Genomic DNA, 27686 nt, shown 5'->3' with positions numbered 1-27686 from the left:
GGTCTGCATTTGTGTATGCACACCTTTCTGTGTACACATGCGTGAACATGTGTGTACATGCATGTATGCATGCATGCATGTGTGTACATCCGTGTATGTATGGATGAGTGTGTCCACCACATTGGTGTATATACCTGTTAGTGCATGTGCATACACGTGCGTGCATGCACTTGCACACCTGTACACGTGTGTATACACATGTGTGCACACATCTGTGTATGCACACCCACCCGCGCACACGTATGTGTGCATGCATGCATGTTCACGTTTGTGTATGTGGATACATGTTTGTGCATATGTGTACACGTGTGTGTGTATATATGTGTGTGCGCACATCTATGTGCTTACACGTACATGTCTGTGTGTATGTGCATCTGTACACACGTGTGTACACGTGTGTGTGTGAACCTGGCTGGGCTGCAGCCCCCCTGACAGAAGGTCCCTTGCCACCGTGACTCACAGCTGGCGAATGTCTGGTGGACGGGTGGGAGGGGGCGGACTGGGGTGTCACGTCGGGGGTCCCGGGCACAGAACATGTTTGATCTTCACGGGGGCTGGAGCGGGGGGCGGGCGGGCTTTGCACTGATGGACACACGCGACTGTCCGTGCCATATGAGAGCCAGGCAGCATGTCCCCTTTATCACGGCGTCCCTGTCACCTCAGGAACCAGCGCGGGTCTGCAGTGAACCCGGTTGTAGACCCTCGAGGGGGGGGCGGGGGCGTGGCCGTCCCAGCTGGGGTGGTGGTGGTGGGGGTCCCTGAGAGGGCCACGCGGGGCCGGGGTGACCACCTCCTACGGGGACTCTGAGCTGGGCGCCAGGGCTCCGGCTGGGGGGGAAGGATGCAGAGCTCGTGGCTGGGGTCTGGGTTGGGGGTCCCGAGGGGGGGTGTGAGAGCGGCAAACACGCAGAGCTGGTGCCTGGGGTCCAGGGGCGGGTTCTGGGTGCCAGGGGGTGCAGGCTGGGGCGCAGGTGGGGCTCCGGCTTGCAGGCTGGGCGCTAGGTGGGCTTCCCGCTTGCAGGCTGGGCGCAGGTGGGCTTCGTGCAAGCAGGCTGGGATCTAGGTGGGCTTCCCGCTTGCAGGCTGGGGCACAGGTGGGCGTCCCGGTTGCAGGCTGGACGCAGGTGGGCTTCCTGCTTGCAGGCTGGGCGCAGGTGGGCTTCGTGCTTGCAAGCTGGGCGCTAGGTGGTCTTCCTGCTTGCAGGCTGGGCGGTAGGTGGGCTCCTGCTTGAGGCTGGGGTGCAGGTGGGCTCCTGCTTGACGCTGGGGTGCAGATGAGGCTCCAGCTTGCAGGCTGGGATCTAGGTGGGCTTCCCGCTTGCAGGCTGGGACTCAGGTGGGCTTCCCGCTTGCAGGCTGGGACCCCGGTGGACTTTCTGCTTGCAGGCTGCGCTCCAGGTGGGCTTCCTGCTTGCAGGCTGGTTTCCAGGTGGTCTTCCCGCTTGTAGGCTGGACGCAGGTGGGGTTCCCGCTTGCAGGCTGGTTTCCAGGTGGTCTTCCCGCTTGCAGGCTGGACGCAGGTGGACTTCCTGCAAGCAGGCTGGGCCCCAGGTGGGCGTCCCGCTTGCAGGCTGCGCTCCAGGTGGCCTTCCCGCTCCTAGGGGTGCCGACTGGAGTCGCGCTTGGTGTTTTCCTGCGTGGCCGGGGGGTCTTCCCGGCCGCGGGAGGCCGGCTGGGGCCGGGGCGGCGCGCGGGGCGGGCCTGGCGGGGCGCGTTTCCGCCGTGAGCGCGGCCGGGCCGGTCCCCGGGCAGCGCCATGTCGCCGTGGTGGTGCGCGCTGCGCGCGGCGCTGCGGGTCTACGTGGCGGGCGCGCTGGTGGCGCTGGCGCAGCTGCTGCGCCGCTGCTTCGGGGGCTTCTCCGAGCCAGGTGAGCGCGCGCGGGGCCGCGGGGGGCGCGGGGGCGCGGGGGCGCGGTGGGGGGGAGGCGCGGGGCCCCGGGGACCGGGCGCAGTGGCGCGCGCGCTCCCGGCAAGGCTGTGTGTGTTGGGGGGGTTGGACCCGGGGACGCGACCTTGAGCCGGGCGCGCGCGGGAGGTGGACACGTTTTGGGGGGGACCCCCGCGCGCGCGCGCGAGAGAGAGGTGGGAACGGAGGGACGCGCGCGCGCGGGGGGGGTGGAGACGTTGGGGAGGGGCGCGCGCGCGCGCGCGGCGGAGCTGGACACTTGGGGGAAGGGTCGCGCGCGCGAAGGGGGGGGTGGACGCGTTTGGGTGGGGGAGGGACCCCGCTAGCGGGAGGCGGAGCCTTTGGGGAGGGGCGCGCGCGCGGGAGGTGGAGTTTTGGGGAGTGGCGCGCACTCGCGCGCGGGAGGTGGAGACCTTAGGGGGGCGTCCCTGGACGCCCCCGGCGCCGCCCACTACCCCCTAGTGCGCACCCCAGCGCGCGCGAGGCCCCCCCGATCCCCTCCTTCCCCCCTACATCGCCACCCCGGGGCGTCCCGGAGCGGGGGCCGGGCCGGGCGCAGCCCCGCCCCGCGCGCACCCGGAAGGGGCGGCCCCGCGCGGGGCGGAGCTGACCGAGGCCGCTGGACGCCGCGCCCAGCCGCGCGCTCGGCCCACCCCGGGGTCCCCGCCCCCCGGACGCCGCTGTCCTGGCCTCGGGGCGCGCGGCCCGCGGGGAAGGTTCTCGGGAAACGCGCCGCCCGGCCCGAAGTGGCCAGGGGGGGCCGGAGGCCAGGCCTTGGGCAGCTGCTGGACCCGTGCGCCGCCCCCTTATCCCCCCCAAGGGACCCTCCTCGCCGCCAAACCCCGCCCCGGCTCCGGCTTGCGGCGCGCGGGGGCTTCCCCGGGGACCAACAGGCGCGCCCAGCCCGGCCTCGGAGGCGCGCGGGGCCAGGCCCAGCACCCAGGGGGGCCTCCGGCGCGCGGGGCCAGGCCCAGCACCCAGGGGGGCCTCCGCGAGCGGCCCCGAGCCCGGCTGCCGGCGGCCTCGGCACGCGGGTGTCCAAAGGCGTTTGTGGACAGCAAAAAAAAATAACGTATTTGTGGTTCCCCAAACGGTGATGCGGTTAGTTGAGACAGTTTCAGGGTTGAGAGTCGGATACAATGTTGCAGCTGATACAATGTTGCAGCTGAATCCCACCCCCCGGGGCGCCCGGGCGCGCCTGCTGCCCTTCCAACCTGCAGGCCTGGGCTGGGCGCGGACCGAGCCTGGCTGTGCTCAGGGCTGACTCCTGGCTCTGTGCTCAGGGCTGACTCCCGGCTCTGTGCTCAGGGCTGACTCCCGGCTCTGTGCTCGGGGCTGACTCCCGGCTCTGTGCTCGGGGCTGACTCCCGGCTCTGTGCTCAGGCCTCACTCCTGGCCCTGTACTCAGGGCTCCCTTCTTGAGGGGCCCCGGCGACCTTGTGGGGGGCCGGGTGCCGAGCGTGCAACTAGCACCAGGAGTGTGGCAAGCAAAGGCCCTGCGGCTATGCTCCCTCCTAGGCCCGGGTCACTGGTCAGCTTCCTGGCTGCACTGCGCGTGTCCTGGTTGCGGGGGCGTCAGCGCTGGCGCCTCGCTGGCTGGTCAGCCGCGCCCCCCTGCGTCACCCGCCCGGACCCCCAGGGAGACCCCCCCCCCCGGACTGACCCTCTGCCTCTTCTTTCTCCTGCCCCGGGCGTTTCTCTTCTCCCCTTCGAGGTGCTCCTCCTCCCGGTGCTCTGGGCCCAAGGCTGGCGCGGGGGCGAGTGGTCAGCGGACTCTGCAGAAGGTCCGCTGCAGGGTGGCCGTGTGCAGGCTTGGGGCCCTTTCGGCTCTGGGGGACTGTGTCCAGAAACGGCCCAGACCGGCACCACACACACACACACACACACACAGACACACACAGAGACTAACACAGAGACACACACAGAAAGACACACACACAGACACACACACGGAGACACACACAGACACAGACACACAGAGACACAGAGATATAGACACACAGACACACACAGACACACAGACACATAGAGACACACAGAGACACAGACACAGAGATTCACAGAGACACACAGACACACAGAGACACACACAGACACACAGAGATACAGACACACAGACACAGAGATTCACAGAGACACACAGACACACAGACACAGACACACAGAGACACACAGACACACAGACACACAGAGACATAGACACACAGACACACACAGACACACAGACACACACAGACACACACAGAGACACAGACACACATAGAGACACACAGACACACACAGAGACATAGACACACAGACACACAGACACACAGAGACACAGACACAGACACATAGACACACACAGACACACACAGGCACACATAGAGACACATAGACACACACAGAGACACACAGACACACATAGAGACACAGACACACACACACAGATACACACAGAGATACACAGACGCACACAGAGACACACACAGAGACACACAGACACACACAGAGACACAGACACACACAGACACACACAGACACAGACACACACAGACACACATAGAGACACACAGACACACACAGAGACACACACACAAAGACACACACAGACACACACAGAGACACACACACAAACACACACACAGACACACATAGAGACACACAGACAGACACACACACACAGACACAGACACAGAGACACACACAGACACACATAGAGACACAGACACACACACACACAGATACACACAGAGATACACAGACGCACACAGAGACACACACAGAGACACACAGACACACACAACAGTACACCCGATGCCGGCTGGAGCAATAGCCCAGCGGGGAGGGCGTTTGCTTTGCACACGGTCGACCTGGGTTCGATTCCCAGCATCCCATAGGGTCCCCTGAGCACTGCCAGGAGTCAGCCCTGAGCATCGCCGGGTGGGACCCAAAAAGCAAAAAAGAAACAAAAAAGCAAAAACTGTGTAAAGGAGAATCAACATGAAATTTAGAGCAAAAAGTAACTGTTTGGGGCTGAGGAGCTGACGCAGGCCACAGGGCCTTTGGCCTCACACGGACCCCATATGGTCCCCGGAGCGCGGCCAGGGGTCACTCCTGAGTGCTGAGCCCCTGTTTCCCCCCCACCTGGGGAGAGAGGCGGCTCCTGAGACGCCCGGGGTGTGACCCCAAAACTGACAATAAACAAACAAGCACCCAAAAAAACACCTTTTAATTCTAGGTCCCCACAAGGTGGGGGTGTGGCTGGGGGCAGTGCCAGGGGCTGGCTTGGATGAGGGACTGTGAGTTGTTTTTTGCCTTTTTTTGCTTTTTTTGGGTCCCACCCGGCGATGCCCAGGGGTCCCTCCCGGCTCTGCACTCAGGAATGACTCCTGGCGGTGCTCGGGGGGACCCTTGGGATGCTGGGAATCGAACCCGGGTCGGCCGCTTGCAAGGCAAATGCCCTCCCCGCTGGGCTATCAGTGGGATATTTTATTTATTTAAAATTTATGTAAATAAATTTAAATTTATTTAAAATATCCCGAGTGGGATGTTTTATTTATTCAAAAAAATCTATTAACTGTATATTACGATATAGTCAATATCGATGATCGAATATATAGTATATAAATAAATCACGCATTTTTATACGTTCTAATGTAGAGAATCTTGTAAAATCTTAATTTATTTATTGGCTTTTTGGGGCCCACCCGGCGATGCTCAGGGGTCCCTCCCGGCTCTGCACTCAGGAATGACTCCTGGCGGTGCTTGGGGGGACCCTTGGGATGCCGGGAATCGAACCCGGGTTGGCCGCCTGCTAGGCAAATGCCCTCCCCACTGGGCTATCAGTGGGATTTTATTTATTTAAAATTTATGTAAATAAATTTAAATTTATTTAAAATACCCCAAGTGGGATGTTTTATTTATTCAAAAGAATCTATTAGCTGTATATGATGATATAGTCAATATCGATGATCGAGTATATAGTATATAAATAAATCGTGCATTTTTATATGTTCTAATGTAGAGAATCTTGTAAAATTAAGATTTTACAAGATAATTTGTAATTATCGGCACGCCCTGCCCTATGGGGGAACGCCTCCCTCCGTCCCAGGCCGCTAGGCAAGGGGATGCTGTGACCACTGAACCGTCTTTCTGGCCCCTGCTAGAACCGTCGAACCATCTCTCCGGCCCCTGCTTGCCCTGTGCCTTAACCGCTGAACCATCTCTCTGGCCTCTGCCATGTTCCTTCACGGTTGAACCATCGCTCGGACCCGTGCGAAATGTGTACCTTAACCTTTGAACCGTCTCTCTGGCCCAGGCAAGCCGCGTGTGTTAACCAGTGAACCATATCTCGGACCTGTGCAAGCCTTTGGACCTTGACCCCTGAACCCTCTCTCTGGCCCCGGCCAGCCGTGTGCATTAATTAACCATTGAACCATCTCTCAGGACTAAGCCAGCGTGTGCTGTAACCATGGAACCATCTCTCTGGCCCCTGCTTACCCTGTGCTGTAACCACTGAACCATCTCTCTGGCCCCCACAAGCCGTGTGCATTAACCATCGAACCATCTCTTTGGCCCCTGCTTACCAGGTGCTGTAACCGCTGAACCATCTCTCTGGCCCCTGCTTACCCTGTGCTGTAACCACTGAACCATCTCTCCGGCCCCCGGCACGCCTTGTGCATTAACCATCGAACCATGTCTCCTTTTTAAAATTTTTTTTTAAATTCTGATGGATGGAGCTTCTGTGATTATTATTATTTTTTTTTTTGTAGTCCTGTTAATGACGATCTCCTGGGCACGTAATTCCAACACCCCACCCCTGCCCAGGGCACCCACCCCGCGTCCCCACGGACCTCCGAGACCCCCCCACCTGCTTTTCTTTCTTTCAACCCCCCGCACCCAACTTAACTCCACTCCGAGGATCGTTTCCCCCGTGGGTCACCTGTCTTCCTTCTTCCTTCCTTGCCGTCGCTGTTATTTTTCTTTCTAGAATCGACATATTTCCTTAATCGACGTTCAAGATTCCAGCCCCAACCCCGACACCGGTGTGACCCCCCCATTTCTGCCTCGACGTCCCCAAGCCTACCCCCTTAGCAAGTCCCCCCCGAAATAACTTATTATATTTTATTATTTTTATTTTTTGGGTCCCACCCGGCGATGCTCAGGGGTCCCTCCTGGCTCTGCACTCAGGAATGACTCCTGGCAGTGCTCGGGCTGGGGGGGACCCTCTGGGATGCCGGGACTCGAACCCAGGTCGGCCGCGAGCCAGGCCAACGCCCTCCTCCCCGCTGGGCTGTCGCTGCAGCCCCTCAGCGTTCAGTTTCTTTAGTTTGTATTTGGGCATCTTTGAGGCCACCTTGGAGATGGGTTTTTTTTCTTTTCTTTTTTTTTTTTTGTCATGTCAGGAGCCCCCGGTGCTCTCCAGAGAAAGGCGTAAGGCTGAATTGTGCACGGTCCTCCCCAGGCTGGGTCCCCGGGTCCCTCCGGGCACGTGCTGGCTAACGGCACACGCCTAGTCTGTCTGTGTCTCCAGGATGCACCAAGCCAACGCCAGACACTTCAGTGCGCTCAGCGGTGACTTAAGAAAATTGGAGGGTGGGGGCACGACGCTCCCCCCAGCCCCCCCCCCCCCCGTGGAGGGTCCATGCCGGGGCTCAGGTGCCCACGGTGCACCTGCAGGTGGCTATCAGCTCTGCCCTAGTTCTCCACCACACCCAGCAGCCGTTTTGCACCTGGGGGTACTGAGTTCGGCTGCTCCCAGCACCCGAAAGAGCAACTTACTTCGGTTAAATAACGAACCCGCCAACATGCACGAGCTCAGGGCGTTCTGGCTGGGGGCCAGGGATATCGCGGTGCAGGGGGAGCTGGGGCTGGGGGAAGGCCCCCCTCCTGCAGGACGCGCCCCCCCCTCCCAGCCCCTCCCCAGTGCCCCCGTCTGCAGGGACCCCGTGTCCCAGGGAGGGCCCGTCTCTAGCTGGCAAAGATTTGGGGAAAAAAATCGGACCCCGTGCTCAGGGCTCACTCTCTTCTCTGTGCTCAAGGCTGACTCCTGGTTCCGTGCTCAGGGCTGACTCCCGGCTCTGTGCTCAGGGCTCACTGCAAGGCCCTGGTTGCCTGCATGCGCTTCCCCAAAGCTATATGCGCATGTGCAGATTGCCTTTTGGGGGAGGGGAGCGAAGGCACGTAACAGTCCAGCTGTGCTGTCGTCGTGTCCCGGGCGTATGAACATGCGCGGAGTCCCCGAAAGATCTGCGCCCACGCAGTCCCCCTTCTCGTCCCCCTCCATGCGTTTGGGCACGTGCAGTGCGTGTGCCATGCGCTGGGTGACGACGCCGTGTGTGGCCAAGCTGCTTGCAGGCGCACCGGCTCTCCTGGCAGCGTTTGCGTTCAGCTCCAGGCCAGCGTGCGCGCAGGGTGGCGGGGTTGGGGGGGGAACGTTAGTGGGAGGTGACGGTGGTGCCTAACCGAAGTGGGGGGGGGGGAGCGCAGGGTGGTCGCACGATTTGGAAAGCTGCCTGGTTCAAGGGAACACGGGCGCAGCTGCTTGGAAGGTTGCGCCCCGGGCGCGTCTGAATCTGCTGTGGGGACCTGCGGGCGCTTGGAACGTGGACGCGGCTGTGCTTGGAGCGTTGTGCACAGGGCACGCCCTGTTGGAACGCTCCGCCCCGGGCGCTTCGCTTGGGAACGTTGAGCCCTGGGTGCGTGCCTGTTGTTGGAATATTGTGCCCTGGAAGCAATATTATTAGAACGTTGCGCCCTGGGTGTGTCCCAGTGAAAAATTACACCCTGGGCGCGTATTACTAGAACCTTGGGCCCCGAGTGTATATTATTGGATCATTGCGCCCTGGCCCCGTACCATTGGAACATTGCACCCTGGGCGCGTGTTATTGGAGCCTTGCGCCCCGGAAGCATATTATTAGAACGTTGAGCTCTGGGTGCGTACCATTGGAACATTGCACCCTGGGCGCGTATTATTGGAACAATGCGCCCTGGGCGCATATTATTGGATCGTTGCGCCCTGGGCACATATTATTGGATCGTTGCGCCCTGGGCGTGTATTATTGGATCGTTGCGCCCTGGGCGGTTCCCGTTAGAATGTTGAACCCTGGGTGCATCCCATTGGAACATTACGCCCTGGGCGCGTATTATTGGATCGTTGCGCCTTGGGCGCATATTATTGGATCGTTGCGTCCTGGGCAGTTGCGTCCTGGGCGTGCCCTATTGCAACGCTGTGCCCTCAGCGCGTCTGATTGGCCCATTGCACCCTCGGCGCATGCCATTGGAACGCTGCGCCCTGGGCGTGTCCGAGCCCTTGGCCGCGGCTGCAGTGGAGACCTCTGGGCGTTCGAGAGATTGCGCCCTGGGCGCATCGATACGGGGCCCCTGCCGTGGTCTCGCCCTCCCCGTGCTCCCCGCTGGTGGCCAGCCTGATCGCTGTCAGACGGGTAGATCCTAGGGGAAGCCCAGTTGTCGGTTTCTAGCTGCGCCTTGCACGGGGGGGGGGTGGGGGCGCCCCCCTCCCCAGAGCCCGGGCGCCTTCTCATGCCGTGTTTATCTCGCTGCTTCTTAGCAGGTGCACGCGAGTGAGCCGCCCGTGGGGGGGGCGCCCCCCTCCTCCTCCTCTTCCTCCTCCTCCTCCTCGTCCTCCTCTCCTCCCCGGCCGGGCAAGGGGGCGCAGCCATGGAGACCAAGGCCGAGGGCTGCGCGAGCGACCTGAAGCTGGTGGCCCACCCGCGCGCCAAGAGCAAAGTGTGGAAGTACTTCGGGTTCGACACCAACGCCGAGGGCTGCATCCTGCAGTGGAAGAAGATTTACTGCCGCATCTGCATGGCGCAGATCGCCTACTCGGGGAACACGTCCAACCTCTCCTACCACCTGGAGAAGAACCACCCCGAGGAGTTCTGCGAGTTCGTCAAGAGCAACACGGAGCAGATGCGCGAAGCCTTCGCCTCCGCCTTCTCCAAGCTCAAGCCCGACGCCACCTCCCAGCAGGGCGCGGCGGAGCCCCTGGGCGCGGCCACGTGCGCCCCTGCCGCCGCCGCCGCCGCCTCCTCCTCTACCTCCTCCTCCTCCGCGTGTTCCTCCTCCTCCTCCTCCTCCTCCGCGTGCGCCCCAGGCACGGCTTCCTCCGCCTCCTCCGGGGGTAACGGCGGCAGCGGCGGTGCCAAGGCGGGCCTGGACAGCAAGCGCCAGCAGGAGCTGACCGCCGCCGTGCTGGGCCTCATCTGCGAGGGCCTCTACCCGCCGTCCATCGTGGACGAGGCCACGTTCCGGGCGCTGCTGCGGACGGCCGAGCCGCGCTACGAGCTGCCCAGCCGCAAGTTCTTCTGCAGCCGGGCGCTGCCCGAGCAGTACGCGGCGGTGCGCGCGCGGGTGCTGCGGGAGCTGGCGGCCGCGCCCTGGTGCGCCCTGTCCGCCGACCTGTGGGCCAGCCCCAGCCAGAACCGCACCTACGTCACGCTCGCGGCGCACTTCCTCCGCGCCGCCCCCTCGGCGCTCGCGCTGGGCTCGCGCTGCCTCAAGACCTTCGAGGTGCCCGAGGACAACACGGCGGAGACGGTGACGCGCGTGCTCTACGAGGCCTTCATCGAGTGGGGCATCGGCTCCAAGGTCTTCGGGGCCACCACGGACGGCCGCAAGGACCTGGTGAAGGCGTGCGCGCTGCTGGACATCGGCGTGCACATGCCATGCCTGGGCCAGGCCTTCCAGGCGGGCATCCAGCAGGCCTTCCGCCTGCCGCAGCTGGCCGGGCTGCTGGCGCGCTGCCGCCGGCTGGTGGAGTACTTCCAGCGCTCGTCCGTGGCCGCCTACCTGCTCTTCGAGAAGCAGAAGCAGCAGCAGCTGGCGCCGCGCATGCTGGCCAGCAACCGCGCGGCCGGCTGGGGCAGCACCCTGGCCATGCTGCAGCGGCTGCTGGAGCACCAGTTCGCCGTGGCCGCCGTGCTCCTGGAGGACTCCAACAGCCATCACCTGATGCTGGAGGCGGCCGAGTGGGCCACCATCGAGGCGCTGGTGGAGCTGCTGCGGCCCTTCGAGCAGGTGGCCGAGCTGCTGGCGGCCTCGGGGTACCCCACCATCAGCATGGTGAAGCCGCTGCTCCACATGCTCCTCAGCAGCACGCTCGGCGCCAAGGACACGGACGCCAAGGAGATCAGCATGGCCAAGGAGGTCATCGCCAAGGAGCTGGCGGCCACCTACCAGCAGACGCCGGAGATCGACATGTTCCTCAACGTCGCCACCTTCCTGGACCCGCGCTACAAGCGCCTGCCCTTCCTGTCCGCCTTCGAGCGGCAGCAGGTGGAGAACCGCGTGGTGGAGGAGGCCAAGGCGCTCCTGGAGCAGCTCAAGGACGCGTCCTCCCCCTACGCGGGCGACAAAACGTACCCCGCGGGGGCCCCCGAGGACGCGCCCCCGCCCGCCAAGAAGCGCGCGCTGGACGGCAGCGCCGCCGCCGCCGCCGGTGCCGCGGCGCCCGGCAGCCTCATCAACAACATGCTGGCCGAGATCTTCTGCCCCACGGGCGGCGTGGAGGACGACGAGGAGTGCCACGCGCAGGTGCTGGAGGAGCTAAGCAACTTCAAGTCGCAGAAGGTGCTGGCGCTGGGCGAGGACCCGCTCAAGTGGTGGTGCGACCGCCTGGCGCTCTTCCCGCTGCTGCCCAAGGTCCTGCAGAAGTACTGGTGCGTGGCGGCCACGCGCGTGCCCCCGCGCCGCCTCTTCGGCTCCTCGGCCACCGTGCTGGGCGCCAAGCGCAACCGCCTGGCGCCGGCGCACGTGCACCAGCAGGTGTTCCTCTACGAGAACGCGCGCGCGCCCGACGCCGAGCCCGAGGACGAGGACGAGGGCGAGTGGGGGCTGGACCCCGAGCAGGGCTTGGCCCTGGGCGACCCGGCGCACGGCAGCTTTTTGGGCATCCGCGATGGTGGAGGAGGAGGAGGAGGCGGCGGAGGCGCCTTCCTCTGACCTGCCCACGCGCGCACGCTAGAGCGCGCAGCCTCCCGTGCGCTTGGCTGCGTGAAAATCGCGGATGCGGCGAAAGTGGCCGCTGTGCATCCAGGCACGCGTGGACGGGGACCGCCCAGGCCACCGATGCGCCCGGCTCGGGCGCGCTTGTGCGCCGCGATGGCCCCAGCCAGACCACCCCGCTGATGGCAAGCTTTGTTGCAAATGCGGATGCGCGCGCGTGTGCGCTCACGGAGGTGCCCGGACTGGCACCTCGCAGGCGCCAGCACGGCAGCCAGTCTCCTGTGCCCTCGTGCGCGCACAGAGGCACCGCGGGGCTGCGTCGCGGGAGCCGAGGGAGGCTGCCGTCTATCCAGATGCCGCGGATGCAGGGCCGCGCGGAAGGCCCAGAGGGCGCGCAGGGAGACTCGAGGGGCGGGCCGAGCTCTGCAGGGCGACCTGAACATCTGGAAAATTCTGAGAGGGAGCGAGAGAGAGAGAGAGAGAGAGAGAGAGAGAGAGAGAGAGAGAGAGAGAGAGTGTTCAAGGCTGCACGAGTGTGTATGCTTGACAGAGTTTGTGTGTGTGTTAAAAAAAGTATATATGTGTGTATGAGAAAGTGCACGCATGAGTGAATGGAAGTGTGCGCATATGTGCCAGAGTGTGTGTGTGTGTGTGTGTGTGAGTGTTTGTGTGCATGAAGAGAGTATGTGTGAGAGTGTGTATGAGAGTCTGCAGGAATGTGTGAGAGTGTGTGTGTGAGCGTATGTGTGTGTGTGTGTGCACGCGAGGGCATGTGTCTGTGTGCACGAGAGAGAGAGAGAGCGCGTGTGCATTGCTCTGCTCCACTCCGGTGAGGTCCAGGCCTGGACGGTCCAGCCGTGCAACGCACCCCCCACCCTTTCACTCGAGCCCCCTTACCCACCCATGGGCCCCCCAGCCCCCCCCCAGCTGCCATTCTCATTTCCCCCTTGTTCTTTTTTTTTTTTTAACCCCACGTTCCGACGCGTGCTGTACTCCCCTTATTTAACACGGCTCAATAAAGCATACGGTGAACCGAGCTGCTGGGTGTGTGCGTGACGACAGACTCACTCAGGACCGCCAGCCCGCCCCCGGGCTCACGGGCCTCCCTCCCCTCCCCTCCCCTCCCCGCCGCTCCCTTTGCTCTTCTGTCCCTCTTCAGACCAAGGTCTCCCGCCCCAGAGGAAGACGGGACAGTGGGCCAGGCGCTCGCTTTGAATGCTCGCCGAGACTCACCAGGAGTGAGCCCTGAGCACCAAATTGGGAGCAAGTCCTGAGCACCCTCCCCCCGGGGGGGTGGCCCCAACCCCCGCCCTGCACAGATAACGGCCGCCTTGATTTCTGCGTGGCGGAGGTGGGGGTGGAGGTCGTGGAAAGATCCCCTTTGCGATTTCCTGGCATGGCACTGAGTCCGCCAGGCTCGGCCAGGAGTGAGCACTGAGCTGGGAGTCAGCGGGGAGCCCCGGGCATGGCCGGGTGTGGCCCAAATGGACACTGAGGAAATACTTGGTCCTGGGTGGTGACAAGGTGTGCGTGGGGGGCAGCCCTCTGCAGGGGCCTTCCTTTCCGTAGAACCTGCCGGAAGGAACACGTGCTGGGCACACGTCCATCTCTCTGCGGATACACACACACACACGTGGGCTTCTCTGCTTTGTGTGTGTGCAACCTGCTATTTCCCCACAGTTGCGTGTGTACATGTGTGTACATATGTGAATACTCATGAGCATCTGTTACATACGTGGACATGCATAAGCATGTATGCGCATACACAAGCATGTGTGTACATATGTGGACACTCGAGAGCATGTGCACATGCACGAACATGTGAGCATGTGTGTACATACATGAACATGCGTGAGCATGTGTACATATACGGGCATACATGTGTACCTGTGCAGGCATGCATGAGCATGTGTAATACCTGGACACATACATGTGTACATGTGTGGCCATGCATGAGCATGCGTGTACATGTGTGAACACACACAAGCATGTGTGTACATGTGTGAACACATGAGCATGTGTGTACATACCTGGACACACACATACTTGTGTGTTCACCATTTCCTCCCACTATGTGTGAGCACATGGGTGAGTGTGTGCCTGCCTCATAGTCATGCTTGTGCCTCAGAATTCACACGCCTGTTTGCGTGTGTGCCTCCAGATTCTGTGAGCATGCGCACAAATGTGGATCAACGTCCTTGCACACGTGTGCACCTCCATTCTGTCTCAGAGCCCTGCCTGCATCTGACACTGGAAGGTGTGTCCACACGCATGCCTTGCAGTTGCAGACGTGTCCGTGCATCCGTGTGGCTGGGACCGCGTGTGCCTCTGCGTGGGTTGTGCGGGCTGTGTGTGCACTTGTGCCCGTCCCCTTGGCCTTGCTCTCGAGCCCCGGGTCGGAGCTGAGTTTCCTTGTCCCGACCAAGGCCCTGTGTTCTGTCTGGCCTGTCCCTGCCAGCCTGGGAGACGCGTGGGGACGTGTGACCGCAGGACCCGTGGCCAAGGTGTCCCGTGTCCCCCTAGCCTGGGCCCTTCAGGAGGCCACGGGGGCCTGTTCTCTGCTCCCGGCTGGATTCGCTGGTGTGTCCCCCGCTGAACGCCACTGGCCTCCGTCTGCTGCGGACCCCGTGTCCCCTCCATCCTCCGGGGTGACCCTCCCGCCCTGCCTGTCTCTGCCTCTCCCACGGACCCCTGGGTTGGGGACGAAATGCCGCACCCCACGGAGTCCCCAAACAGTTGGGACCATCCAGCTCCCGGCCGGTGAAGGTGCAGGGTTGGATGTAGCTGGCTCAGGTGGCGAGAAACAGCCGGGGTGAGGGGCTGGAGCGATAGCACAGCGGGGAGGGCGTTTGCCTTGCACGTGGCCGACCCGGGTTCGAATCCCAGCATCCCATAGGGTCCCCCGAGCACCACCAGGGATGATTCCTGAGTGCAGAGCCAGGAGCAACCCCTGTGTATCACCAGGTGTGACCCAAAAAGCCAAAAAAAAAAAAAGGAAAGGAAACAGCCGGGGTGGAGATGCCAAAGGCTGGGGGTCCCCGGGGGGTCCCAGATCCTGTGCCCAGGGTCCGCCGGGAGGGGGGTAGAGGGGGACTCTGTCAGGAAGCTGCGGGACTCAGAGGAAATGGCTGCCCCTTTCCCCCCCACCACACACACACAGACAGGGCTGCCCACGGGTGGGGAAACCCCACGGGAGTTGTTCTCTGCAAACCCCGATTTTCACCCCGTTTGGACCCCAAACGGTGAGGGACGGCAGTGTGGGGGTTCACGTGTGTTTCATGCAGGTATTATTCCTGGCCTCGGACACACGCCTTATGTGATCCGTTGTGTGCATGTATGTAGCACGTGTTTTGTGATTTACCTCCACTCATGAGGCATTATAGGACCCGTCTGTGGCTGCCATGTGTGGATCATGCATCTCTTATGTCTACCCATGTACATTATTATTATTATTATTATTATTATTATTATTATTTTTCTTTTTGGGTCACACCTGGCGATGCACAGGGCTTACTCCTGGCTCTGCACTCAGGAATGACTCCTGGCGGTGCTCAGGGGACCCTATGGGATGCTGGGATTTGAACCCGGGTTGGCCGCGTGCAAGGCAAATGCCCTCCCCGCTGTGCTATCACTCCAGCCCTGCATATATACATTATTGAATGGCTTGTCTGTTATTTACCTGCATGATACACTTAGTACGACAATTCAGGTCGTTATTATTATTGATACACTTTATTGATAGGATCCATTATCTATATGTATCTGTAGTATTGTATCACTGTCATCCCGTTGTTCATCGATGGGCTCGAGCGGGCACCAGTCACGTCTCCACGGTGAGACTTGTCGTGACTGTGTTTGGCATCTCGAAGGCGCCACGGGGAGCTTGCCAGGCTCTGCCGTGCGGGCGGGAGACTCTCGGGAGCTTGCCGGGCTCTCCGAGAGGGGCGGAGGCATCGAACCCGGGTCGGCCACGTGCCAGGCCAACGCCCTCCCCGCTGTGCTATCGCTCCAGTCCTGTGGAAAATGAAATAACATAATAGGAGATCGACCCCCTAGGACACAGGGCCAGGAAGATGGGTCCATAGTTGCCAGCTCCTTGCTTGGAACTCTGGGAATTCTGCCCGTGACGCTGGTGCATGCTTTCCCTTGCAAGACCCCCAGCACAGACCCTTAGCTCGTCCCATGCCACTGCTGGTTGGGGTTTTTGAACCCAGCACCCGTGGGGCGCGGTGTAAGCCATTGGGAGCGTATGGGCAGGGCTGCACCGCCCCCTCCCCCCTCCCCTCCCTCCCAGCACATCTCACTCAGGAGGGCCCCCGGGGGTCTCTGTGGCCCAGGTAGAGGAAGCCAGCAGCTCGGCGAGCTCCGAGATTTACGACATGAGTCGATGGGTTAATTTTCACGCCCCGGGCACGGAGCCGCAGAGCACGCCCGGCCAGACGGATGATCTAATCTGCTCCCGGGAGACGCCAGCTCTTCCACCCGTCCGCTTGGCACTGCGCCAGGGGTGTGTGTGTGTGTGTGTGTGTGTGTGTGTGTGTGTGTGTGTGTGTGTGTGGAACACATACCGGGCGGGGGCCTTTCCAGGAGGGGCTGGTTGGCACAGCATCTTTGATCCAACACCCCCCGGTGTTGACGGGGCCCGTGGCCCACTGAGGGGTGTGTGTGTGTGTATCTGTGTGTGTGTGTGTGTGTGTGTGACTCGTGAGATGTTCTGTACCCACCTGGCAGCTGAGCAGGGCGTCCATCATGCCAGCCGAGGAATTGAAGATATTTTCTTTTTAAACCATTTCTTTTTTTTTTTTTTTTTTTTTTTTTGCGTTTTGGGTCCCACCTGGCGATGCTCAGGGGTTACTCCTGGCTCTGCACTCAGGAATGACTCCTGGCGGTGCTCAGGGGACCCTATGGGATGCTGGGAATTGAACCCGGGTCGGCCGCGTGCAAGGCAAACACCCTACCCACTGTGCTATTGCTCCAGCCCTCTTTAAACCATTTATTTTCTTTTTGGGTCCCACCCGGTGATGCTCAGGGCTTCCTCCTGGCTCCTGCACTCAGGAATCACTCCTGGCAGTGCTCGGAGGGTCCCTATGGGATGCTGGGAATCGAACCCGGGGTCGGCTTCGTGCCAGGATATTTTCTTGTTTGTTTTTTGTTTTTGTTTTTGTTTTTTTTGCTTTTTGGGTCCCACCCAGGGATGCTCAGGGGTCCCTCCTAGCTCCTGCACTCAGAAATCGCTCCTGGCAGTGCTCGGGGGACCCTATGGGATGCTGGGAATCGAACCCGGGGTCGGCCGCGTGCCAGGCCAACGCCCTCCCCGCTGTGCTGTCGCTCCAGTCCCCGAGGATGTTTTCTTGTCCCCCCTCCCCCAAAGCCATAGCGTGTGACTTGCCTTTTCCAAACAGACTCTCGGGGGCTGGAGATGTGGGGGGGAGCAGCGTGGGGTGGGGGGGTTTGCTTTGCACCCCGGGAGTGACCCCTGCACGCAGAGCCTGGAGTCCACCCCGAGCACTGCCAGGCGGCTCTTGGGGGTGGGTGGACGCTGTGCCTGTTAGCCCAGCTGCCCACAGTCCAGCTGTCTGCAGCGACAACCACATTTATTTCAGACTCTGACTCCCTGCAGCGTTTCCGTTGGGCGTGAAGGATGCGAAGGTTTATTTCGTCCCGTGGCTCATCGATGGGCTCGAGCGGGCACCAGTCACGTCTCCACGGTGATACTTGTTGTGACTGTGTTTGGCATCTCGAAGACGCCCCGGGGGGGAGCTTGCCAGGCTCTGCCGTGCGGGCGGGAGACTCTCGGGAGCTTGCCGGGCTCTCCGAGAGGGACGGAGGAATCGAACCCGGGTCGGCCGCGTGCCAGGCAAACGCCCTCCCCGCTATTGCTCCAGCCTATATACACTAAATGTTGTACACGCACGGGCTGGGTACAGCTGTTTTTATAGCTCGTAGCATGATCTGCCCGGACGCCAATGCTCCATGCCTGTCTCTGTGTGTCCTTGAACACCTGTGTATTTCGATGCAAGATATTGTCTGTCTGTGCATTTTTTTGGGGAGTGGGTCATACCTGGCAATGCTCAGGGGTTCCTCCTGGCTCTGCACTCAGGAATGACTCCTGGCGGTGCTCTGGGGATCGTATGGGATGCCGAGGATCGAACCCGGGTCGGGCGTGTGCAAGACAAATGCCCTCCCCGCTGTGCTGTATCTCTAGCCCCTGTTTGTGCATGTTACGGAGATCTCTGCTTTGTCTGTGCGTGTGAGGCACAGCCAGACCTACTCCGGTGTGTCTGTGTTGGTATCTCAGTTTCCGTGTCAGCAGCACAGTGTCTTACCAAGCGCGGTGTCCTTCCCTGCTCAGGGTGCCTCCTCGGGGACGTTCTCAGCCTGCACACGAAGAGCATGTGGGCACTGTCTTTAGAGTCTTAATTACCGCCACCCTGAAAACTACTTCCTCATGTTAGTGTGGTAGCGGCTAGGATTGAATGCAACCCAATGGTTGGAGAGAGAGAGAGACAGAGACAGAGAGACAGAGAGAGACAGAGAGACAGAGGAAGAGAAAGGAAGGAAGGGAGAGGGAGAAAGGGAGAGAGAGGGACAGAGAGAGGGAAGGCAAGAGAGAGAGAGGCAGAGAGAGGCAGAGAAGAGAGAAAGGGAGAAAGAGGGACCAGCAGAGGGAAGGAGAGGGAGAGAAAAGCCAGGCACATGAAGAGAGGGGGGTTGGAGAGAGAGACAGGGAGGAAGGAAAGGAGAAAGAGAGAGAGAGGAGGAGGGAAGAAAGAGATACAGAGACAGAGAGACAGAATGAGAGAGATGGACAGAGAGAAGGAAGGCAAGGGAGAGAGAGTGGAAGAAAGAGGAAGAAAATGGAGAGAGGGGGAGAAAACGATGGAGAGAGGGAGGGAGAGGGAGAGAAAGGGAGGAGAGGGGGAAAGAGGGAGAGAAGAAGGAAATAGAGAGGGAGAGAGTAAGAAAAGAGGAAGAGAGAGAGGGAGAAGGGGATAGGGAGAAGGAGAGATAGTAGAAAGAGAAAGGGAGAGAGGGGAAGGGAAGAGGGAGAGAGGTGGACAAAGGGATGGAGAGGGGGAGAGATAGAGGGAGAGATGGAGAAAGAGAGACAGGGAAGGTGAGTGAGTCAGGGAGGAAGGAAAGGAGAGAGGAGGAGTGAAGAAAGAGAGATACAGAGGCAGAGAGACAGAAGGAGAGAGATGGACAGAGAGAGGGAAGGCAAGGGAGAGAGAGGGAGAAAGGAAGAATGCAGAGGGAGAGAGGGGGAAGGAGAGAGGGAGAGAGTGGGAGGGAGAGAGGGAGGGAGAGGGAGAGAGTGGGAGAGAGGGATGGAGAGAGGGAGAGAGAGGGATGGAGAGAGGGAGAAAGAGGGATGGAGAGAGAGGAAGGAAAGAGAGAGGGAGATAGTAAGAAAAGAGGAAGAGAGAAAGAAGGGGATGGAGAGAGGGAGAGAGAGGCAGGGAAGAGGGAGAGAGAGGTGGACAAAGAGGGATGGAGAGAGGGGGAGAGAGAGAGGGAGAGGGGGAGAGAGACAGAGGGAAGGTGAGGGAGAGAAAGGGCAGGCAGATGAAGAGAAAGATGAAGGGGGTTGGAGAGAGAGACAGGGAGAAAGGGAAAGTGAGAGGAGGAGGGAAGAGAGAGAGAGAAAGGAAGATGGATGGGGGACGGAGAGAATGCAAGAAGGAGACAGAGGGAGAGAGAGGGCAGAGGAGTCCCGGGTGTAACGGAGCTGCAGACAAAGACGGCTTCACGGCAGAAACAACCGGAACCGGGGAGACCGGAGTGAGAGGGTTTTATTGGCACCGCTGCCGGTCACACAGCTGCTGTGGTGAGGCCGCTGTTCCCTGAGGGCGCAGAGACAGCCACCGTCTCCTTCCCTTCCCTGCCACGCGGGGGGCCGCGGGCACCCCTCACCCGGCCCGGAACAGAAGGGTTCCGACAGGGGGTGGGTGGAGGAGGAGGAGGAGGAGGAGGAAGAGGAGGAGGAAGAAGAGGAGGAACAGGAAGAGGAGACAGAGGAGAAGATAGAGAGGAGGAGGAGGGGGAGGAGGAGGGGGAGAAGAGGAGGAGGAGGAGGAAGAGGAAGAATCGGAAGAGGAGACAGGAGGAGATGGAGAGGAGGAAGAGGGGGAGAAGAGGAGGAGGAGGAAGAGGAGGAACAGGAAGAGGAGACAGAGGAGAAGATAGAGAGGAGGAGGAGGGGGAGGAGGAGGGGGAGAAGAGGAGGAGGAGGAGGAAGAGGAAGAATCGGAAGAGGAGACAGGAGGAGATGGAGAGGAGGAAGAGGGGGAGAAGAGGAGGAGGAGGAAGAGGAGGAAGAAGGAAGGAGGAGGAAGAGGAGGAGAATGAAGAGGAAGAGAAGGAGGTGGAGAAGGAGGAGGAGGAGCAGGAAGTGGAGGAGGAGGAAGGGGAGACAGAGGAGAAGATGGAGAGGAGGAGGAGGAGGGGGGAGAAGAGGAGGAAGAGAAGGAGGAACAGGAAGAGGAGGAGAAGGAAGAGAAGAGGGAAGGAGGAGGAAGAGGAGGAGAATGAAGTGGAAGAGAAGGAGGTGGAGAAGGGGAAAGAGGAGGAAGAGGAGGAGCAGGAAGTGGAGGAGGAGAAAGTGGAGGAGGAGGAAGAGGAGCAACAGGAAGGGGAGACAGGAGAAGATGGAGAGAGGAGGAGGGGGAGAAGAGGAGGAAGAGAAGGAGGAAGAGGAGGAGTAGGAGAATGAAGAGAAGGAAGAGGGAAGGAGGAGGAGAATGAAGAGTAAGAGAAGGAGGCAGAGAAGGAGAAATAGGAAGAGGAGGAGGAGGAGGAGAAGGAAGTGGAGGAGGAGGAGGAGGAAGAGGAGGAGGAGTAGGAGTTGCCCAATCATAGGTTGGCCCGTGTAGACAGTGGCTTGTGTGAATCATCAGCCCGTCCTTGGAAGGGGCCGTGTGTCATCCTACTTCTCTGTGACTCAGTGTCTCCACGGCCCAAAAACATTCCCCAAACCTCTGAGATCTTTTGGAGCCCTCTCTCTGCCCGGCAGAGTGAATCACCACCACCACCACTGCCATCACCACATCACCACCATCATCATCATCACCATCACCATCACCATCACCACCATCATCATCACCATAACCATCATCACCATCACCACCATCACCAGCATCACCATTATCACCATCATTATCAACAGCAGCACCACCACCATCACCACCATCATCACCAGCATCACCATCATTATCACCATCATCACCATTACCATCACCACATCAACACCACCATCACCATCACCACCATCACCATCACTACCAGCATCATCATCACCATCATCACCATCACCATCATCATCATCATCATCATCACCATCACCATCATCACCATCATCACCATCATCATCATCATCACCATCATCATCACCATCACCATCATCACCATCATCACCATCATCATCGTCATCATCATCATCACCATCATCACCATCATCACCATCATCAGCACCATCATCATCACCATCACCAGCATCACCATCACCAGCATCACCATCACCACATCAACACCACCATCACCATCACCACCATCACCATCATCATCACCACCAGCATCACTATCATCACCACCATCACCATCACCACCATCATCACCATCATCTTTACCATCATCACCATCACCACCATCACCATCACCACCATCACCATCACCACCATCACCATCACCACCACCATAACTACCATCATCATCATCACCATCACCATCATCACCATCATCATCACCATCACCATCATCATCACCATCACCACCATCATCATCATCATCACTATCATCTTCACCATGATTATGACTATCACCACCATCACCATCATCACCACCATCAGCATCACCACCATCATCACCAGCATCACCAGCATATCATCACCATCACCAGCATCACCATCACCATGACTACCATCATCATTATCACCATCACCATCATCATCACTATCATCATCATTATCACCATCATCATCACCATCACCATCATCTTTACCATCATCACCATCAGCATCAGCATCATCACCATCATCACCATCACCAGCATCACCATCTTCACCACCATCACCATCATCACAATCATCACCATCACCACCATCATCTTTACCATCATCACCATCATCATCATCACCATCACCATCACCATCACCACCATCACCACCATCGAGCCGACCCGTGACACCTCTCTTGCCGGCCGTGCTGTTCTCTGCCTCGGTCTTGGGGTGCTGTGGAATCCACGTCCCCTGCTGGTTTGCTGACTGCACCGCTCAGAGGTCAGCCGGGCAGCGCCGGGCACCTCTAGGAGTGCTCCCCGGCAGTGCTCCAGGAGTGCAGCTCTCCGTGGTGTCCCCTCGGAGCCCGGTGCTGGCCGGGCGGGCGTGGCCGACCTCCAAGCCCCCTCTGGGAGCTGAGTCCCTTCACCTGGACATTCCTTGCTCTCGGCAGTTGGCCGCGGTGCAGCTTGCGGTGAACATCTGTGCCACGCGGGGTGACAAGGAGGGGACCGTCCCCCAGAGCTTGGTGGCCCGGGCTGGGTGCGGCTTTGCCCGTGGAGCTCGGTGCGGGCGGGACTGGGCGTCCGGCGTCCTGCTGCCCCCCGCTGACCCCCTCCCTCTGCTCCGGCAGCCTTCCCCCCACAGCCCGGGCGCGTGGCCATCGTCACGGGAGGCACCGACGGCATCGGCTACGCCACGGCCAGGCGGCTGGCCCGACTGGGCATGCACGTGATTCTCGGTGAGCACTGGGTGGGGAGCCTGGCGGGAGGACTGGGCGCCAGCACCCACCCACACCCATGCTGGGCTCTGCAGCACACGCAGAAACAGGGCACCCACGTGGGCTTCTCACAGGGGTCAGGCGTGGACACACGGCAACTGTCCGCAGCCCCTGGCCTCACGCAAGCCCAGGGCCTCTGCTTGGGGGTGACCACCCGCCTCCACCCCCAGGGACCCGGGCGGGCGGACAGACCTGCTCTGGCAGAGAAAAGAGTTTTGACTCGGTAACTGTGATCGACAAAGTTGTGGATTGTTGAGTTTGAGGCACTGCAAACTCAACCCCACCCCCAGTGTCCACTTCCCCCCACCAGTGTCCACCACCCACGGGCAGTGGCCACTTCTCTCCACCAGCATCCACATCTCACCAGCAGTGTCCACTGTCCTCTACCGGTGTCCACTCCCCACAGCCAGTGTCCACCTCCTACCACCAGCACCCACTTCTCTCCACCAGTGTCCACTTCTGTCCACCAGTGTCCACTTCCTACCCCCAGCATCCACTTCCAAACAGCCATGTCCATTTCTCTCCACCAGTGTCCACTTCCCAGCACCAGTGTCCACTTTGCAGCAAATGTCCACTTCTCTGCACCTGTGTCCACTTTTCAACAGCAGCGTCCACTTCCTAACACCCGTGTCCACTTCCTAACAGTAGTGTCCACTTCCGTCCACCCCTGTCCACTTCCCACCAGCTGTGTCCACTTCCCTCCACCCCTGTCCACTTCCCAACACCAGTGTCTACTTCCTAACAGTAGTGTCCACTTCTCTCCACCCCTGTCCACTTCCCACCGCCTGTGTCCACTTCCCTCCACCCCTGTCCACTTCCCAACAGCTGTGTCCACCTCCTAATAGCAGTGTCCACTTCCCAGCACCAGTGTCCACTTCCCAACAACAGTGTCCACTTCCTAACACTAGTGTCCACTTCTTAGCACCCGTGTCCACTTCCCAACAGGACTGTCCACTTCCCAGCACCTATGTCCATTTCCCTCCAGTGTCCACTTCCCAACATCAGTGTCCACTTCTCAACAGCAGCGTCCACTTCCTAACACCTGTGTCCACTTCCTAACAGTAGTGTCCACTTCTCTCCACCCCTGTCCACTTCCCACCAGCCGTGTCCACTTCCCACCACCCCTGTCCACTTCCCACCAGCCGTGTCCACTTCCCACCACCCCTGTCCACTTCCCAGCACCAGTGTCCACCTCAACTGTTCACCCTGCACTCCCAGCTCCCACCCCCTCCCCTGCTGTCCACTTCCTAGCAGCACTGTCCACTTCCTCCCCCCCAGTGTCCACTTCCCCTTCCTCCGCCAGCGTCCACCTCTGGGCGATGCTCTCCCGGGGGCCAGCCTGGTCCGGCCGTGGTCAGCGAGGTCAGGCTGGCCTTGCCCCTGCCCGCCCGGGTCCTCTCCCGGCGCCCAGCAAGCCGGCCAGGCCTGACCGCTGGAGTGACCGGCAGTGGACCGGCCCGAGGAAGAGCACTGCTTACAGCCCAGTGTCTGCGGGCCGCCCTGACCCCAGGGTCCCCCGGCCTGGACTGCAGGGGTCAGGGGGCGGCCGGCCCTGGTGACCCCTGCTGCCGCCCGGCCCCGCCCCGCCCCGCCCCGCCCGGCTCAGTGGCCCCTGGGCCTTTGCCTTCCAGCCGGGAACAATGAGCACAAGGCCCAGGACGTTGTGAGGAGGATGAAGGAGGAGACTCGGAACCCGCAAGGTGGGTGCTCGCGGGTCGGACCCTCGCGGGGGCTGCAATGATGCTGACCGCAGGGCCCTGCCTGCTGGACCGCGGTCCTGGCTCTCCCGCTCTCCTCTCTGTCCTCTCCCCGTCTCTGTCTCTCTCCGTCTCTCTCCATCTCTCTCCCTCTCCATCTCTCCCTCTTTCCTTCTCTCTCCTCTCTCCATCTCTGTCTCTCTCTGTCTCTCTCCTCTCTGCATCTCTCCCTCTCTCTCCTGTCTCTCCCGATCTCTCTCCCTCTCCATCTCTCCTCCTCTCTCCATCTCTCCATCTCTCTCCATCTCTCTCCCTGTCTCCTCTCTCCTCTCCCCGTCTGTCTCTCTCCATCTCTCTCCGTCTCTCTCCCTCTCTCTCCCCGTCTCTCTGTCTCTCTCCATCTCTCTCCGTCTCTCTCCCTCTCCATCTCTCCCTTTCTCCGTCTCTCTCCTTCTCTCTTTCCTCTCTCCATCTCTCTGTCTCTCTCCTCTCTGCATATCTCCCTCTCTCTCCTATCTCTCTCCCCATCTCTCGTCCTCTCTGTCTCTCCCCCTCTCTCTCTCCTCCTCTCTCCTCTCCCCATCTCTGTCTCTCTCTATCTCTCTTCCTCTCTCTCTCCCTCTATCTCCCTCCCTCTCTCTCCCTCTTTCTCTCCCTTTCTCTCCCTCTCCCTCCCTCTCTCTCCATCTCTCTCTCCTCTCTTCCTCTCTCTCCTTCTCTTTCCTCTCTCCATGTGTCTCTCTGTCTCTCTCCTCTCTGCATATCTCCCTCTCTCTCCTTTCTCTCTTCCCATCTCTCTCCCTCTTCGTCTCTCCCTCTCTCTCTCCCTCTCTCTCCTCTCTCCATCTCTCTCCATCTCTCTTCTCTCTGCATCTCTCTCGCCCTGTTACTCTCCATCTCTCTTTGTTTCTCCTATTTCTTTCTCTCTCCACCTCTCCCAGGAGTGAGCACTGAGGACAGAGACAAGAGTCAGCCCTGAGCACTGAGGCAGCAGTGAGCCCTGAGCACAGAGCCAGGAGTCTGCCCTGAGCACTGAGCCAGGAGTGAGCCCTGAGCACAGACAGGAGTGAGCCCTGAGCACAGAGCCAGGAGTCAGCTTCGAGCACAGAGCCGGGAGCCAGCCCTGAGCACAGAGCTAGGAGTTAGTCCTGAGCATAGAGCCAGGAGTCAGCCCTGAGCATTGTACCAGGAGTCAGCCCTGAGCACAGAGCTGGGAGTCAGTCTTGAGCACAGAGCAGGGAGTCAGCCCTGAGCGCAGAGCCAGGAGTCAGCTTCGAGTACAGAGCCGGGAGTTAGTCCTGAGCACAGAGCCAGGCGTCAGCCCTGAGCACTGTAGCAGGAGTCAGCCCTAAGCACAGAGCCGGGAGTCAGCCCTGAGCACTGTACCAGGAGTCATCCCTGAGCACAGAGCCGGGGTCAGCCCTGAGCACAGAGCCGGGAGTCATCCCTGAGCATCCGTGAGTGTGGCCCAAAGTGTTTCCTCCTCCAAATACAAATTGAGAACCCGCCAATTGGGCCGTCCTTACAATTTGAGACCCCGCCCCCCCGCCCCCCCCAAAGTTCTCGGTGTTACAATTTTTTTATATTAATGTTCAGAATATAATTTATTTTACCCAAATATCATCGCCACATGTCATCAGTTTTAGAAGGGGACAGGCCAGTTTTCCCCCCATGCTTTTTGTACACGTGGTACACGCTACATAGAACATTACATGTGTTAGCCATGTTATATAGAGCTGGAGTGACAGCACAGCGGGGAGGGCGCTGGCCTGGCATGCGGCCGACCCGGGTTCGATTCCTCCGCCCCTCTCGGAGAGCCCGGCACGCTCCCGAGAGTCTCCCGCCCGCACGGCAGAGCCTGGCAAGCTCCCCATGGCGTTTTTGACATGCTTAAAACAGTCATGACAAGTCTCACCGTGGAGACGTGACTGGCGCCCGCTCGAGCCCATCGATGAGCCCCGGGACGACAGTGACATATGCTCTATTGTCCGTGTCCTGTTCCCCGTACGCCGTCTCTGTCCTAGCTGTGCCATGCGTGTGGCAGGCAGAGACATGCGTGTGCTTCCTTCACACACCGCCTCACTCCCTGGTGCCAGGCATCGTGATCTGGGTCCACAAGGAAAAAAGGGAAAAAAGGAATAAAAAAAAAAACTCCGTCCCTTTGGTTGGGAAACAAAAGACGTTTCAGGACACGGGGGAGAGAAGCCGTGTCTGTTCCCCGCCGCCCGGCTCTGGGTCTGGGTTTGTTCACGTGTGTCCAGCCGTGTCCAGCCGGGCGGGATAATGAGCAGCAGTTACTCAGGCATGAAACCCCCCCGTCCCTCCCCCACCAGGCTGCTCTGACAATGCGTCTGGGCATGCCCGGATGGGCCTGTTTCCAGCTTCTCCCCGGGGAGGGGGAGGGGCTGAGCCAAAGCAGGAAGGGGGAGGGGGTGCGGGGAGGGAGGAATCCCCCCCGGAGGGAGGGGCTCTCTGGGTGGTCCCCAAGCTCCTGCCTTCCCCCTCTCCCCCCACAGGGCCACCCAGCCTGGGGGCTTCCTTGCAGCCCAGCCAGAGCACAGAGCCGGGAGTCAGCCCTGAGCACAGAGCCAGGAATCAGTCCTAAGCACAGAGCTAGGAGTCATCTCTGAGCACAGATCTGGGAGTGAGCCCTGAGCACAGAGCTAGGAGTCAGCCCTGAGCACAGAGCCGGGACTCAGTGCTGAGCACGGAGTCAGGAGTGAGTCCTGAGCACAGAGCCAGGAGTCAGTCCTGAGCACAGAGCCGGGAGTCAGCCCTGAGCACAGAGCCAGGAGTCATCCCTGAGCACAGAGCCAGGAGTCAGCCCTGAGCACAGAGCCAGGAGTCAGCCCTGAGCACAGAGCCAGGAGTGAACACTGACCACAGAGCTGGGAGTGAGCCCTGAGCACAGAGCTGGGAGTCAGCCCTGAGCACAGAGACCAGGGTGGAAAGTGCCAGGGTGGGTGGGTGGGTGGGAGGTCCCGGGGTTGGCTGAGGTCTGGGCCCCCCCAGGAAGGTGCAGTTCTCGTCTTTCCCCGCCGCCGGGCACGTGCGGGAGGGAGGGTGCTGTCTGGCTCAGCTGGGGCCAGGAGGCTCTTCCCGAATAGAGACACACCGGCCTGAGAAATAAGACAGCGGGGAGAGAAATAGGACAGCGGGGTGAGATATAAGACAAGGAGAGAGAAATAAGACAGCAGGGAGGGAAATGAGACAGCGGGGAGAGATAAGACAGGTGGGAGAGAAATAAGATGCTGTGGAGAGAAATAAGACAGTGGGGAGAGAAATAAGACAGCGGGGAGAGAAATAAGACAGTGGGAAGAGAACTAAGTCAGCAGGGAGAGAAATAAGACAGCAGAGAAAGA

At 60.1% G+C, this 27686-nt stretch overlaps 2 protein-coding genes across 2 annotated transcripts in view; both read left to right on the top strand.

Moving 5' to 3' along the window:
• Window positions 1–1697: 1697 nt before the first annotated feature.
• The window catches only part of DHRSX (dehydrogenase/reductase X-linked), a 44672-nt gene continuing 18683 nt past the window's right edge, over window positions 1698–27686 (top strand). The window contains 3 exon segments of the mRNA XM_055123623.1: window positions 1698–1868; window positions 22481–22588; window positions 24259–24327. Of these exon segments, the coding sequence (XP_054979598.1) occupies window positions 1757–1868; window positions 22481–22588; window positions 24259–24327 (289 nt within the window). The 5' untranslated portion in view covers window positions 1698–1756.
• Window positions 1732–12890, top strand: ZBED1 (zinc finger BED-type containing 1). The gene is made up of 2 exons (XM_055123622.1): window positions 1732–1868; window positions 9459–12890. The coding sequence occupies exon 2, from the start codon at window positions 9569–9571 to the stop codon at window positions 11849–11851; it is 2283 nt and encodes a 760-aa protein (XP_054979597.1). The 5' UTR covers window positions 1732–1868; window positions 9459–9568; the 3' UTR covers window positions 11852–12890.

The sequence above is a fragment of the Sorex araneus genome (assembly GCF_027595985.1).
Source record: "Sorex araneus isolate mSorAra2 chromosome X unlocalized genomic scaffold, mSorAra2.pri SUPER_X_unloc_4, whole genome shotgun sequence".
NCBI lineage: Eukaryota > Metazoa > Chordata > Mammalia > Eulipotyphla > Soricidae > Sorex > Sorex araneus.
Note: the sequence above shows the minus strand (reverse complement) of the source record. Positions and strands in the feature narration are given on the sequence as shown.